This window comes from Pleurodeles waltl, chromosome 6 (assembly GCF_031143425.1).
Source record: "Pleurodeles waltl isolate 20211129_DDA chromosome 6, aPleWal1.hap1.20221129, whole genome shotgun sequence".
NCBI lineage: Eukaryota > Metazoa > Chordata > Amphibia > Caudata > Salamandridae > Pleurodeles > Pleurodeles waltl.
Genome location: NC_090445.1, coordinates 1,525,805,008 through 1,525,821,179, shown reverse-complemented (window position 1 = coordinate 1,525,821,179; position 16,172 = coordinate 1,525,805,008). Strand labels below are relative to the sequence as shown.

The window sequence follows — 16,172 nt, the reverse complement described above, 5'->3', positions numbered from 1 at the left end:
AGCATTGTGTGAGCGAACTGGTTTTGATTAGCCAGTCGTCTAGATACGGGAACACATGTATTTGCTGCCTTCTGATGTGTGCAGCGACTACTGCTAGGCACTTTGTGAATACTCTTGGAGCGGTTGTTAAACCAAAAGGCAATACTTTGAATTGGTAATGTATTCCTTTGAATACAAACCTTAGATATTTCCTGTGTGATTGATGGATTGGTATATGGAAATATGCGTCCTTGAGGTCTAGGGTTGTCATGTAGTCGTGTTTTCTGAGCAATGGTAACACTTCTTGTAGTGTGACCATGTGAAAGTGGTCTGATTTGATGAATGTGTTTACTACCCTGAGGTCTAGAATTGGTCTCAGTGTTTCGTCCTTTTTTGGTATCAAGAAGTACAGTGAATAAACTCCTGTGTTTATTTGTGTGCTTGGTACTAATTCTATTGCATTTTTTTGCAGTAGTGCTTGAACTTCTATCTCTAGAAGTTGTGAATGGTATTTTGATAAATTTTGTGATTTTGGTGGTATGTCTGGAGGGAATTGCATGAATTCTATGCAATAACCATGTTGGATAATTGCTAGGACCCATGTATCTGTAGTTATTTTGTCCCATGCTTCGTAATATTGATGTATCCTCCCCCCCACTGGTGTTGTGTGGGAGGGGTGAGTGACGTGTGAGTCACTGCTTGTTGGTAGTGGTTTTGGGGCTTTGAAATCTTCCTCTATTCCTAGGAAATTGCCCCCCTCTATACTGGCCCCGAAAACCTCCTCTGTACTGTCCCTGGTAGGTGGGCGGTGCGGACTGTGAGGTGCTAGCTTGTGTGGCCTGACCCCGAAACCCTCCTCTAAAAGGTGTTTTGCGGAAGGTGTTATAAGATCCTCTGCTCTGCGGGGAGTAGAGTGCGCCCATGGCCTTGGCAGTGTCAGTGTCCTTCTTGAGCTTTTCTATAGCTGTGTCGACCTCCGGACCGAACAGAAGTTTCTCGTTTACTGGCATGTTAAGCACTGCCTGCTGAATTTCTGGCTTGAATCCAGACGTTCTGAGCCATGCGTGCCTACGGATGGTAACCGACGTATTAATGGTTCTTGCGGCCGTGTCTGCTGCATCCATGGAGGAGCGTATTTGATTGTTGGAAATGTTTTGACCCTCCTCAACAACCTGTTTTGCTCTTTTTTGCAGATCTTTTGGGAGATGTTCAATGAGATGCTGCATCTCATCCCAGTGGGCTCTGTCGTATCGCGCTAGCAGCGCTTGTGAATTTGCGATGCGCCACTGGTTTGCTGCTTGGACAGCAACCCTCTTCCCGGCTGCATCGAACTTCCTACTTTCTTTATCTGGGGGAGGTGCATCCCCAGAAGTGTGCGAGTTTGCCCGTTTTCTGGCAGCCCCTACCACCACAGAGTCTGGTGGCAGCTGAGAGGTGATGAAGACAGGGTCCGTAGGAGGCGCCTTATACTTTTTGTCCACCCTAGGCGTCACTGCCCTACTTTTAACTGGCTCCTTAAAAATGTCCTTTGCATGGCGTAGCATGCCTGGGAGCATCGGCAGGCTTTGGTAGGAGCTGTGGGTTGAGGAGAGGGTGTTAAATAAAAAATCATCCTCGACTTGTTCCGAGTGTAGTTCCACATTATGGAATAGAGCTGCTCTAGCCACCACTTGTGAGTAGGCTGTGCTGTCTTCCGGTGGTGATGGCCTAGTTGGGTATGTGTCTGGGCTGTTATCAGACACTGGTGCGTCGTACAAGTCCCACGCATCCTGATCTTGGTCGTCGTGGCTCATGGCGGTGTGAGCTGGCGAATGTGACGGGGTGTAAGTTGGCGAAGCCGGAGTTACAGGTGGAGGCGAGGGAGGAGGTGTTACCTTTTGTGTTGTTTGTTGCTGAGGAGTAAACTGAAGCGTTCTCTTTCGTTTGACAGGTGGAAGGGTACTGATCTTCCCAGTCCCCTGCTGAATAAAGATACGCTTTTGCGTGTGATCCACGTCAGTGGATTGCAGTTCTTGTTCAAATCTATGTTTCTTCATTTGAGAAGACATAGAATGCTCTTCGGTATAGGAGCCAGAAACAGGGTCTGATGTCGCTTTTTTCGGCTCCGAAAGCCCTGTCGATTGTTTTTTCGGCTCCGAGGTAACCTTCCTCTTTTTCTGTGCCGAAAATTCTTGGCCTCTATGGTCTTCGGCGCCACTGTCTCGGCGTCGATCGGTGTCGACACCGAACTCTCGGTGTCGATGCTTCTGTTTAGCACTCTCTCGGTCCCGAGGAGGCTGCGTGCCGGTGTCTCGACCGAAGTCGGACGATCTCGACACTGAATGGGCCTTTTTCGGTGCCGATTGTTGGTCACCGAGAATTTGGGTGGAGCCATGGCCGGTTGGCAGTGGCGTCCCCTGGGCCTTCTTTCCTTTTTTAGGGTTTGATCTCGACGTCTTACTCACAGTTCTTGTAGAGTGTAGCTCGTCGGAGTCTGAATCCTGGATGGAAAAGGATTCCTCCTGTTCTTCTTCTGTCTCGAACTGTCGACGCTCTTTTGGCGTGGACGCCATCTGCAGTCTTCTCGCTCGACGGTCGCGCAGAGTTTTTCGGGACCGGAACGCCCGACAGGCCTCGCAGGATTCTTCACTGTGCTCGGGTGACAGGCACAGATTACAGACCGAGTGCAGGTCCGTATAAGGATATTTGTTGTGGCATTCGGGGCAGAATCGAAACGGGGTCCGATCCATCGGCGTTGTCCTCCACGCGGTCGGGCCGACTAGGCCCCGACGGGGTGCCGAAATCTACCCCGAAGGGCACCGAAGCGCTTCGATGTTCAACGCGTCGTCGTATGTGTCTATCTGTAACCGGATCGCAACGATACCGTCGAAAATCTTCCGTCTTCAGCTATCTTTCCGTTCCGAAACTCGGAGCGACATGAACACGTCCGAACCCGATGGCGGAAAGAAAACAATCGAAGATGGAGTCGACGCCCATGCGCAATGAGCACAGAAGGTGGAGTCACTCGGTCCCGTGACTCGAAAACACTTCTTCGAAGAAAAACAACTTGTAACACTCCGACCCAACACCAGATGGCGAGCTCATGCATACCATGTGTATCTACAGCGACAGATGCCATCGAACATATATTTACATTTTATTTACTTCTACAAAGGTCTAACACTTTAAGAAATCTTCCCGATGTTACAGAGTTTTGACAGTTCTTTACCATAAACCAAAAAGTGCAAGGAAGCTCAAAGTATGTTTTTTAATGCTAGTTACCAGCATGCATAGGACCACTGGCCTGAGAAAGTAACAAGGCTACTTCTGGGAAAAACCTATGGAACTGTCATGGCCATTGTGTCAATTTTAATAACAGTCACTTCTCCTGGGAAGGGGATACTTATGTTTTATAGATTGACCAAGTGAGGACAGAAATGGAAAGATGAGCACAAGATCAATAGCGAAGCGCTAATTAGGGGAAAGTAGGCTCCTCCCCCATTTCTGCTGACACTGCAGTTAAGCTAATTATGAGCTATTATTCTCATGGACACTGAACATGAAGATCACCTTTATAAATAGTCAGTATGTGTCTTGGCAGATTTCCAAATGTCCCAAAAAAGCTGATAAGGGCAGATATTTGCAATAATACAGTCATTAGGGTCCCCTATAATTAGCTAAGCCTCATCACAACTATTACAGCCCTGGAGTTTTGACTTTATGTAACACCTAGTTGTTCTTTCAGGCTGCCTCCCTCCACCTTCATCTGCAGGTTACTAAGATATCACTGATGCCTCCGGAGACCAGAGCCCGCAGTAGGAGCTACACTGCCTAAAAGACAAATATTTAATTAAGTCTTAGCCCAAATAAGCTCCACTTGTCACATCAACTGATGCACACCCTCTGCTTTACTGAGGAGTGGAATCTGGTCATCAGTAATTAGCTGTGAAGACTGATCTAAGAACTGAGCATGCAGAATTAAGGGTACTGCCTTTTGTCTCGCAATCAGACTGTTGAACCATCTGATCGGCAATGGAAGCTCATCCAACACATTGGTGAAATAAAGGTTGCCATTTATTTTAGCTGTTGGTGGCCAGATGTAATAACATGGTTTGTGACTCCAAAATGTTCTTTAATGAACAGATCCCATTTGCCATTCATTAACAGATTACCGAATGTTTAAATGGGTTGAAAGAGTCATAACAAAACGCTATTTGAAAGAGATGCATTTACGGAGGCCCCTTCTAATAGCAATCTTTTATAGTATGTATCAATGTTTTGTGACTGAAATCTGTACCAAAACTCTGGTAAGCTACCAATTCCTGATCTGTGGTGGTAGCACATTCGAAACAAGCATTTGCAATGCAACGGGTCTAGCGTTTGCTCATGTGGTGCACTACATTCTGATTCCACATTTTAAATGTTAACTCCAGCTTTTCCCCCAACGTTAGTGTCCTTTAGTTCAAAAATTTACTTTTCAAAAATACTTTTTGCTGGACCTTAGGGCTCATAATTTTATTTATAAATATTTTTATTGAGCAGAAATGATCAAATATACAGTACACAAATTACAACTAGCTTAGTAAGAAATCCCAGAACCGTAGTCAAACTTTTGCCATGCGGCATACTTTGACAATTTAAAAAAAAAAAAAAACAGCTAGCAGGAAAATGCATAAATACATTGGTAAAAATCGGGTAACCTCAGATACAGAACCCTAAAATCCCACAACAGAATAAAATGAACATGTGCTAAAGTTAGCGAGTGCCTATGTAAACATGTACCAATGCCAGAAAGAGCAACATTAAAGTGCTGGTGTGCTGCAAGAAAACATACAAAAATGCATGAAGCTAGTTTCAACCACTCCAAAAGCCCAGACCATAAATAGAGCACCATCCCCAAAATTAAAATAGTGCCACGATGACTGAAATCTCTTAAGGCCACCCACCATTTTAGCATATGCCTCCTCAAACCTTCTTGTTCTAGATATTTTTTTTAAACTATTCTTCACATGATGAAACTCATTCTGTACACCAGAATTTAAGAATAAGCGAGCGGGCCACAGAAAGTGTGAATGATATCAATATTTATGCAGGTTTGCTCACTTGATAGCACTGTGTTTGTGAAGCTCAACCAAACAGAACAATGTTTCCCACTATGTGCCTGCTCCCAGAGCCTGGCTAAAAGCCGAAGAAAGATTATGCCAAAAGGGCGTCAGTTTTGGGCAAAAATAAAAAAAATATGAAGCCAGCCACTAGTGCTCTCCAAGGCTCATAATTGAATTGCAATTGTGCAGATTTATTTCAGCTGCTGCTCTGCAAGTCAGGTGGTCTTAGTCTCCTAAGAATGCTCTCCACTGTTACTGATGAGCCAAGGGGCACATCATAGATAGTCTACCGTCCTGTCACTATCAGTAAATCCTGGTACTTGTATGTGGAAAGAGCTCATCCAAAATATGTTAAGTTTCTATCCTCTGTCTGCCACCTATGAGATTTTCAGAAAACAGACTGCCACTTAACTCTTAATGAGCACTTCTAGAATGTCCACAACTGATAATTCTGCTCCCCATCGCAGTGTGAGGCCAAACTTGGCAGCCATGCACTCCACTGCAACCTAGCCAGTGCTTCTCAGTGTGGTCTGTATCCCCCATTTTAGTCAACTTGGCAATGAACAGCAGGAAGGAAAATGGTTGCTGGATTCTGCATTTTATTAGAAGACACAGAGATGTGTAGAGAGCTGCAAGTCGGAGTTCACTACTTCTTTAAGTGATGGAGAGAGCTTAAATCTAGCAATCGGCAGCGGTTGAGATAACGTTTCTTTGGGTTGCTAATATTGTGCTGTTATAATGTCTGTCCTCTTCTTTTTAACTTATGTGGAAAGATGCCTAATCATGAAGACAGTTTTTGACATACAGGGAGTGCAGAATTATTAGGCAAATGAGTATTTTGACCACATCATCCTCTTTATGCATGTTGTCTGACTCCAAGCTGTATAGGCTCGAAAGCCTACTACCAATTAAGCATATTAGGTGATGTGCATCTCTGTAATGAGAAGGGGTGTGGTCTAATGACATCAACACCCTATATCAGGTGTGCATAATTATTAGGCAACTTCCTTTCCTTTGGCAAAATGGGTCAAAAGGACTTGACAGGCTCAGAAAAGTCAAAAATAGTGAGATATCTTGCAGAGGGATGCAGCACTCTTAAAATTGCAAAGCTTCTGAAGCGTGATCATCGAACAATCAAGCGTTTCATTCAAAATAGTCAACAGGGTCGCAAGAAGCGTGTGGAAAAACCAAGGCGCAAAATAACTGCCCATGAACTGAGAAAAGTCAAGCGTGCAGCTGCCACGATGCCACTTGCCACCAGTTTGGCCATATTTCAGAGCTGCAACATCACTGGAGTGCCCAAAAGCACAAGGTGTGCAATACTCAGAGACATGGCCAAGGTAAGAAAGGCTGAAAGACGACCACCACTGAACAAGACACACAAGCTGAAACGTCAAGACTGGGCCAAGAAATATCTCAAGACTGATTTTTCTAAGGTTTTATGGACTGATGAAATGAGAGTGAGTCTTGATGGGCCAGATGGATGGGCCCGTGGCTGGATTGGTAAAGGGCAGAGAGCTCCAGTCCGACTCAGACGCCAGCAAGGTGGAGGTGGAGTACTGGTTTGGGCTGGTATCATCAAAGATGAGCTTGTGGGGCCTTTTCGGGTTGAGGATGGAGTCAAGCTTAACTCCCAGTCCTACTGCCAGTTCCTGGAAGACACCTTCTTCAAGCAGTGGTACAAGAAGAAGTCTGAATCCTTCAAGAAAACATGATTTTCATGCAGGACAATGCTCCATCACACGCGTCCAAGTACTCCACAGCGTGGCTGGCAAGAAAGGGTATAAAAGAAGGAAATCTAATGACATGGCCTCCTTGTTCACCTGATCTGAACCCCATTGAGAACCTGTGGTCCATCATCAAATGTGAGATTTACAAGGAGGGAAAACAGTACACCTCTCTGAACAGTGTCTGGGAGGCTGTGGTTGCTGCTGCACGCAATGTTGATGGTGAACAGATCAAAACACTGACAGAATCCATGGATGGCAGGCTTTTGAGTGTCCTTGCAAAGAAAGGTGGCTATATTGGTCACGGATTTGTTTTTGTTTTGTTTTTGAATGTCAGAAATGTATATTTGTGAATGTTGAGATGTTATATTGGTTTCACTGGTAATAATAAATAATTGAAATGGGTATATATATTTTTTTGTTAAGTTGCCTAATAATTATGCACAATAATAGTCACCTGCACACACAGATATCCCCCTAACATAGCTAAAACTAAAAACAAACTAAAAACTACTTCCAAAAATATTCAGCTTTGATATTAATTAGTTTTTTGGGTTCATTGAGAACATGGTTGTTGTTCAATAATAAAATTAATCCTCAAAAATACAACTTGCCTAATAATTCTGCACTCCCTGTATATGCATTTTACGCACTTTGGCACTCCACGCTAAGGAGCAGACTAAGGGCCTGATTTCACGTTTGCCGGAGGGGGATACTCTCTCACAAACATGGCGATATCCTGTTTGCCGTATTACAATTCAATTATAGCCTATGTAATATGGTGGACGGGATATCAGAAACGTTTGAGACAGAGTGACCAATCCCCCAAACTCTAAATCAGGCCCTGAGTGTTTCAAAGATGTAAGTTCTCTTGTCTAAAGTTAAGAGGTAGTGTTTTCTGGATGATGACTCCTCTTTTGCCAAGGAGGGGAACAATATGTGTACCTAAGAACTCTGGATGTCCTTGCCAAAAAATGGTAAGCAGCAGAACAGGAACTACTGGGTCAGATATCTCCTTTAGCCTCACAGCACCATTCCTAAATGCATCCCAAATAAGGGTCAGAGATTCTTTCTGGCGGGGGTGAAATAAAGCACCCTTTAACACTTCCCACTGTGCAAAATAAGAAAGTAGAATACATCCAAAAAGTCCCTAGGATCGGACTTCTAAAATGGAATCAAAAGCAGCTTCGCTAAAATGCTCAAACAAGCTTCACTCCTTTGCACTATCTCTCGTCCATCTATCCATCCATTCTCTCTCTCTCTCTCTCCTCACCCTCTCTGATCGCGTCCTCTCTGCCTTACCATTATTCTTTTTCTTTCTCTCTCATGACGCCTCCACAAGCCTGCTGCAATTAGCCTTGGGAAGTTGGGGAAAGCGTCAGAAACACCCAGGCCTCCAGCCAAAAAAGGAAATGCCCAGTGATATAAAAGTTCTGACCAGCCCTGAGCAAACCTCATTGTAGTTCTCAGGAGCCATGCCCCACAGCAACACCATTGACATGGTATTGTTAACTGGACCTGGCTTCACTAGAAGAGGTGTAAAGCATAATTCTGCAGTAGATCTGGAGCTCTTGCCGCATTCCTAGAGGTAGGCCCTGAATAGCAACCTAGACACACCAGTTGATAGCAAAGTAACTCAATGTGTGCTAGAGTGAAAAAAGTGAAATGATGTAATGGTATGGGATAGCACTTACAGCGTCACTATATCAGCATTTGCTGCTTGGACAGCGATGCTGAGAGGGTCCTGCCCATCTTCATCAATCGCATGTTGATTGGCTCCTCGTTTCAGGAACAGGCAGACCTGGCTAAAAAGAAAATGTGCATAAGAACAAGAGGTTCACAAATTAGCAAACAAGCCCTTAAAACACCTTTCATGTACTGGTCAGCACAAACACTGTCCGCCACCCTTCCAAATACCTTTCCCTAAATCAACTCCAACAATATCTCAAGATACACTCACCAAAATGTCCCATAGAATTCAAAAAGTCTCAGAACAAAGTAACCATCATTCAAAACGTTCCAGAATGACTCGCCCACCCTTCAAAATGACCCAATAAAATAAAAATACTCCACAAAATTCCACACAACACGATCATCCTACAAAGTGTTAAAAAGTGATACTAGATAAAAACCCATATAAAAAAACATTATTCAAACGGTATAAAATTAACCGGCAATGAAAATGACCCATAATATATCCAAGCTTCAAAATGCACCCAAAAAAGGAAACTTTCTAAGAATTTACCCAAAAAACTATGTCAAATACCATTTCACTCGAATTTATGACTGGCATTATAAAGCTACTGAAAGTCATCATTTTGGTGCAACAAAAATACTGAAATTAGCAAAGAAAGGCCATAGTTAACAAAAATCCTTCAGAAGTATAAATGCTTGAATGACTCCCCATCCAAGACCAATAAAAGCCTCAAATCTACTGCCCTAGAATAAAAACAATTATTTAACAACCAACGACCCTTCAAAATGCCCACAGTAAACCAACCATTACCACAATACAATAACCGACCTTAAAAATAACATCAAAGTGCCCCATAGTTAACTAACACCCTTCAATAGGTTTTAGTTTATATCAACCACAGTTAAAATGCCCACCAAAACAATACATATTTTGATATACCGGAAAGCAAAGCCACTATTCTTTAAACTATATTCAACTAATCAGTCCTCTTATTTCATCTCTCTCAAAAAGTAAAACCTTACATTCAAAGTATACACATCATATTAAGCACCCTAAAGATTCCTGCCCAAGGAAGTAAACAGCTTCAAAACACACATACGATCAAAAACAAACTGCCACAATTTTCAAACACTTTTGACTAAAGCATGCTGTAAGTGAGCAATATTTCAAAAGCTAGGGAAATAACATAACATACCCAGTGTGCCCGAGATATGTGGCGTGATGGACGGGGGCCCGACTACGAATATCAATTTGGTTCACATCTGCACCATTTTGGAGTAAAAATTCACAAGCTATTAAGGATCCCTGTGGGGAAATAAAAGACAAAATTTGTGACAATCTTTATGGGCATAAACCAGTGTTTCCTGGACCCTTAAACATATATATATGCCTTAGAGTATCACTATCGTCAGCTCGCGTAATTCTAAAAGAACAGTCACATCTGAAGATGATTCAGACATGACAGACATCTGAGCTGAGTTTTTAAACATTTTTAACCTACGCTTATATGCATAACAAGTTCTCACTCAACACTGAGAAATTATTCACTGGTAAAACTGTCACAATACACTGGACATTTCATCCCTTGTACACGCAATTTCTTTTTAGAAAGCATTCAACTCCTCTTTGGGTAGGCGTGCCCAATCTCTACTGTGGTGCAAGGATTATCAGTGTACTTAAACACTGAGAGTCACTGAACTATAGTGTCCATTCAGCTGATGGGAGGCAGGATTGCAACCCACTCTAAGGAAGTGGAACCTCCTACATCATCACAGTGAGTACAGATGAGGGCTGATGACCACTGCTATTCTAATGTACCAGTCATTTTATTAATACTTTGCTTGAAGCCTTTAAGTGCTACACTTCAAACAAAAGTATAAGGGATTATCTACCCCAAGCTTACAAATCCTAATCGCAATATATGGAAAATGTCACTTACCCAGTGTACATCTGTTCGTGGCATGTTGCGCTGCAGATTCACATGCTGTGCACTGTTCCTGCCATCTAGTGTTGGGCTCAGAGTGTTACAAGTTGTTTTTCTTCGAAGAAGTCTTTTCGAGTCACGGGACCGAGTGACTCCTCCCTTTCAGCTCCATTGCGCATGGGCGTAGACTCCATCTTAGATAGTTTTCCCGCATAGGGTGAGGTAGGAGTTGGTAGAATAAGGATACTAAAGATGCCCATGCAATTGGAGTAGATATGTATGTAAATACTTTGTGGGAAAGGAATATTTATTTACATATATACAATTTAAATGCAACTAAAACGGCTACAGGCTCCCGGGGAGGTGGGAGGGCGCACGTGAATCTGCAACGCAACATTCCACGAACAGATGTACACTGGGTAAGTGACATTTTCCGTTCGATGGCATGTGTAGCTGCAGATACACATGCTGTGCATAGACTACAAAGCAGTAATCCTCCCAAAAGCATTGGTTAGCCTGTAGGAGTTGAAGTTGTTTGAAATAATGTTCTTAATACAGCCTGTCCTACTGTGGCTTGTTGTGTTGCCAACACATCTACACAGTAATGCTTAGTAAATGTATGGGGTGTAGACCAAGTGGCTGCCTTACAAATCTCTGTCATTGGTATATTACCTAGAAAGGCCATTGTGGCACCTTTCTTTTTAGTGGAATGTGCCCTTGGTGTAATGGGCAACTCTCTTTTAGCTTTGAGATGACAGGTCTGAATACATTTGACTATCCATCTGGCTATGCCTTGTTTGGATATAGGGTTACCGGCATGGGGTTTTTGGAAAGCTACGAACAATTGTTTAGTTTTACGAAATGCTTTTGTTCTGTCTATGTAATACATTAGCGCTCTTTTTATGTCTAATGTATGCAGTGCTCTTTCTGCTACCGAGTCTGGTTGTGGGAAGAAGACTGGGAGTTCAACTGTTTGGTTTAGATGAAACAGTGATATGACTTTTGGTAAAAACTTTGGATTTGTACGGGGAACCACTTTATGTTTGTGTAATTGTATAAAGGGTTCTTGGATAGTAAACGCCTGTATTTCGCTAACTCTTCGTAATGAAGTGATGGCTATTAGAAAAGCTACTTCCAAGTCAAGAATTGGATTCAACAAGAATGCATGGGTTCAAATGGTGGACCCATGAGTCGTGTAAGTATTATATTAAGATTCCACGAGGGTACTGGTGGGGTTCTCGGAGGTATGATCCTTTTTAGTCTTTCCATAAATGCTTTAATAACTGGGATTCTTAAAAGTGACTTTGTATGTTTAATCTGCAGATAAGCAGATATTGCAGTGAGATGAATTTTGATGGAAGAAAAAGCGAGATTTGTTTTTTGTAAGTGTAGTAAGTAACTCACAATGTTTTGTATGGAGGCCTCTAACGGCATGATTTGATTTGCTTGGCAGTAGAAAACAAACCTTTTCCATTTATTAGCATAACAATGCCTTGTTGTCGGTTTCCTTGCTTGTTTAATGACTTCCATACACTCATTTGAAAGGTTTAGATAGCCAAATTCTAAGACTTCAGGAGCCAGATTGCTAGGTTGAGCGATGCTGGATTGGGGTGTCTGATCTGTTGTTTGTGTTGTGTTAACAGATCTGGTCTGTTTGTTAGTTTGATGTGTGGTACTACTGAGAAGTCCAACAGTGTGGTGTACCATGGTTGGCGAGCCCACGTTGGTGCTATGAGTATTAGTTTGAGTTTGTTTTGACTCAGTTTGTTGACCAGGAAAGGAATGAGCAGGAGAGGGGGAAAACCGTAAGCAAATATCCCTGACCAGCTGATCCATAGAGCATTGCCCTTGGACTGAGGGTGTGGGTACCTGGATGAGAAGTTTTGGCATTTTGCGTTTTGTTTTGTTGCAAACAGATCTATGTTTGGTGTCCCCAGCGGTAGAAGTAATCTTGTAAAATCTGGGGATGTATTTCCCACTCGTGAGTTTGCTGGTGATCTCGACTGAGATTGTCGGCTAACTGATTGTGAATGCCTGGTATATATTGTGCTATCAGGCGAATGTTGTTGTGAATTGCCCAATGCCAAATGTTTTGTGCTAGGAGACACAGTTGTGACGAGTGTGTCCCCCCCTGTTTGCTTAGATAATAGATTGTTGTCATATTGTCTGTTTTGACAATAATGTGTTTGTGGACTAGAAGGGGCTGAAAGGCTTTTAGTGCTAGAAAGACTGCTAGCAGTTCTAAGAGATTTATGTGAAGTTGTTTTTGTTGACTGCCCCATTGACCTTGTATACTGTGATTGTTGAGGTGTGCTCCCCACCCAATCATGGAGGCGTCTGTTGTGATAATGGCGTGAGGCACTGGGTCTTGAAATGGCCGTGCCTTTGTTTAAATTTACAGGGTTCCACCATTGAAGCGAAGAGTGTGTTTGGCGGTCTATCAACACTAGATCTTGAAGTTGACCCTGTGACTGCGTCCATTGTTTTGCTAGGCACTGTTGTAAGGGCCGCATGTGTAGTTGTGCGTTTGGGACAATAGCTATGCATGAGGACATCATGCCTAGTAGTTTCATTACAAACCTGACCGTGTATTGTTGGTTTGGCTGCATGCTTGATCTTATATTTTGGAACGATTGAACTCTTTGTGGACTTGGAGTGGCAATTGCTTTTTGTGTATTGAGTGTGGCTCCCAAGTATTGCTGTATTTGGGATGGTTGTAAGTGAGATTTTTGGTAATTTATAGAAAACCCTAGTTTGTGTAGAGTATCTATTACATATTGCGTGTGAACTTAACATTGGTGTTGAGTGTTGGCTTTTATTAGCCAATCGTCCAGATACAGGAATACGTGCATGTGATGTCTCCTTATATGAGCTGCTACTACAGCTAGGCATTTTGTAAATACCCTGGGTGCCGTTGTTATCCCGAAGGGCAACACTTTGAATTGGTAATGTTTGCCTTGTATTACGAACCTGAGGTATTTCCTGTGAGATGGATGAATGGGTATGTGAAAATACACATCCTTTAGATCCAGTGTTGCCATGTGTTCCCCTTGTTTTAGTAAGGGAATTACGTCCTGTAGTGTTACCATGTGGAAATGATCTGATTTGATGAAGAGATTTAACGTTCTGAGATCTAGAATAGGCCTTAACGTTTTGTCTTTTTTTGGAATAAGAAAATTATAGGGAGTAAACTCCTGTTCCTTTCTGGTGATGAGGTACTAGTTCTATGGCTTGTTTTGCTAGTAGTGCTTGGACCTCTATTTGTAATAGGTCTAGGTGTTGTACCGACATCTTGAGCTTTCTTGGGGGAACATCTGGAGGGAATTTTGTGAACTCTATGCAGTAACCATGTTGGATAATTGATAGAACCCATGTGTCCGTGGTAATGTGTGCCCAATTGTTGTGGTATTTTGTTAATCTCCCCCCCACTGGTGATGTGTGATGGGGGAGTGTGACATTGTAGTCACTGCTTGCTACTAGGGGTCTGCTTGGCAGGCTGAAAGTTTCCTCTTCCTCTTGGGAACTGTCCTCTGTAGGAACCACGAAACACCCCTCTCTGGTACTGAGACTGGTAAGTGGGTTTTGTTTGGGAGGTGGATGGCTCTGAGGGTTGGTGTCTAAACCCTCCCCTAAACTGTGGCTTCCTAAATGTTCCCCTGTATTGAGAAGAATAGAGTGCGCCCATGGCTTTGGCCGTGTCCATGTCCTTTTTCATTTTCTCTATTGCGGTGTCCACCTCCGGCCCGAATAGTTGGTGTTGGTTGAACGGCATATTTAATACCGCCTGCTGTATCTCTGGCTTAAAACCAGAACTTCGTAGCCATGCATGCCTTCTGATGGTAAAAGCTGTATTGACAGTTCGTGCCGCTGTATCGGCAGAGTCCAGTGCAGAGCGGATCTGGTTGTTGGTGATGGCCTGTCCCTCCTCCACCACCTGTTGAGCATGTTTTTGATGCTTCTTTAGTAGATGTTGGATAATATCCTGCATCTCGTCCCAATGTGCTCTGCCGTAACGGACAAGGAGGGCTTGTGAGTTGGCGATACGCCACTGATTGGCCGCTTGCGATGCCACTCTTTTCCCTGCTGCGTCGAACTTGCAGCTTTCTTTATCAGGGGGTGGCGCATCCCCTGACGACTGCGAATTTGCCTGCTTTCTTGCAGCCCCCACTACAACTGAGTCCGGAGGGAGCTGTTGTGTAATAAACACAGGGTTCGACGGGGCGGTTTATATTTTTTCTCGACACTTGGCGTTATGGCCCTTCCTTTTACTGGTTCTTGGAAAACCTGTTGTGCATGTTTAGCATGCCCGGTAACATTGGCAGGCTTTGATACGAAGCATGTGTGGATGCCAGAGTGTTAAACAGAAAGTCATCCTCCACTGGTTCTGAATACATTGTAACATTGTGAAATGTTGCTGCTCTGGCCAGTACCTGAGTGTAAGACGTGCTATCCTCTGGAGGTGAAGGCTTTGAAAGATAACACTCAGGACTGTTGTCTGAAACTGGTGGGTTGTATAGATCCCAGGGGTCCGCATCGTCCTGTGTCATCCCAGTATGTGTGGGTGACTGTACCATTGGTGTACCCACTGGTGACAGTTGTGGCGAGTGAAGTGGGGACGTTTGTGGTGAGAAATGTGGGGGTGGTGACCTTTCTCTAACCACTTTGGCTTTTGGTTGCATTTCAGTCTCATGAAAAGCCAGTTTTCTCCTAAACTTGAGCGGAGGGATGGTTTGTATTTTCCCTGTGTCTTTTTGGATTTGTGGCGTTGGTTGAGTTAGGTCAAGCTCTTCCAAATCCAGTTCTTGCTTGAATCTGTGCCTTTCCTTGAGCTGTTGAGAGAGCCCTTGCTCCTCCGTATAGGAAGTCTTTTTCGGCTCCGAAGCCAGTTTTTTCGGTACCGAAACCCCGATGGATACTATTGGTCTCGGCTCCGAGAGGCTTTTTCGAGGTTTGCTCGACTCGACCACTCGATGTCGACTCTTTTCTGTGTCGGTTTCTCGACCCGAGTCGGAAGACTTCGGCATTATTTTGGCCTTTTTCGGTGCCGATGATGGTATTTGGTCACCGCCTTTTTTGTGGGTCGAGCCATGGCCTTCCGGCAGTGGCGTCCCCGAGGCCTTTTGTTTCTTTATCTGACCTTGTGTCTGGGACGGGGCAGGTGTACTCACTTTTTGCGCCGCCGTCGGTGGCCAATCCCCCTCGGAGTCATCCGAGTCCGAACCTTGAATGGAAATTCTCATTTCTTCCTTCTCGACGTCGAGGTGTTGTGTCGGCCAACGATGCCATCTGCAAACGTCTTGCGCGTCAATCTCTTAGGGTCTTCTTGGATCAAAAAGCTTTGCAGGCCTCACAAGTATCCTCTCTGTGTTAGGGTGACAAACACAGGCTACAGACCCGATGCTGGTCTGTATAAGGATGCTTGGCGTGACACGTCGGACAGAAGCGGAAGGGGGTCCGGTCCATGAGTCTTCGATGACGGCTGTGGTCAGGCGGACCAGGCCTTGGTTAAGTGTGGAAGCCCCGAAAGGCCGCCGAAGCAGTTTTGTTGTCGGTGCCGATGTATTTATACTAAACCGGTCCCGAACGCAAACAATACCGACGGATTTCGATGTTTTTCTAAGTTTTCCGGATTTAAATTACGGAGCGAAGAGGAACACGTCCGAACCCGATGGCGGAAAGAAAACTATCTAAGATGGAGTCGACACCTGTGGGCAATGGAGCCGAAAGGGAGGAGTCACTCGGTCCCGTGACTCGAAAAGACT

General features: G+C 44.0%; 1 protein-coding gene across 1 annotated transcript in view; it reads right to left on the bottom strand.

Annotated features, from left to right (window-relative positions):
* Positions 1 to 16,172, bottom strand: part of ACAP3 (ArfGAP with coiled-coil, ankyrin repeat and PH domains 3) — a 308,590-nt gene that overhangs the window by 25,499 nt on the left and 266,919 nt on the right. The window contains exons 23-24 of the mRNA XM_069241084.1: positions 9,682 to 9,791; positions 8,485 to 8,595 (exon numbers count right to left, since the gene is read on the bottom strand). Of these exons, the coding sequence (XP_069097185.1) occupies positions 8,485 to 8,595; positions 9,682 to 9,791 (221 nt within the window). The remainder of the gene's footprint in view (positions 1 to 8,484; positions 8,596 to 9,681; positions 9,792 to 16,172) is intronic.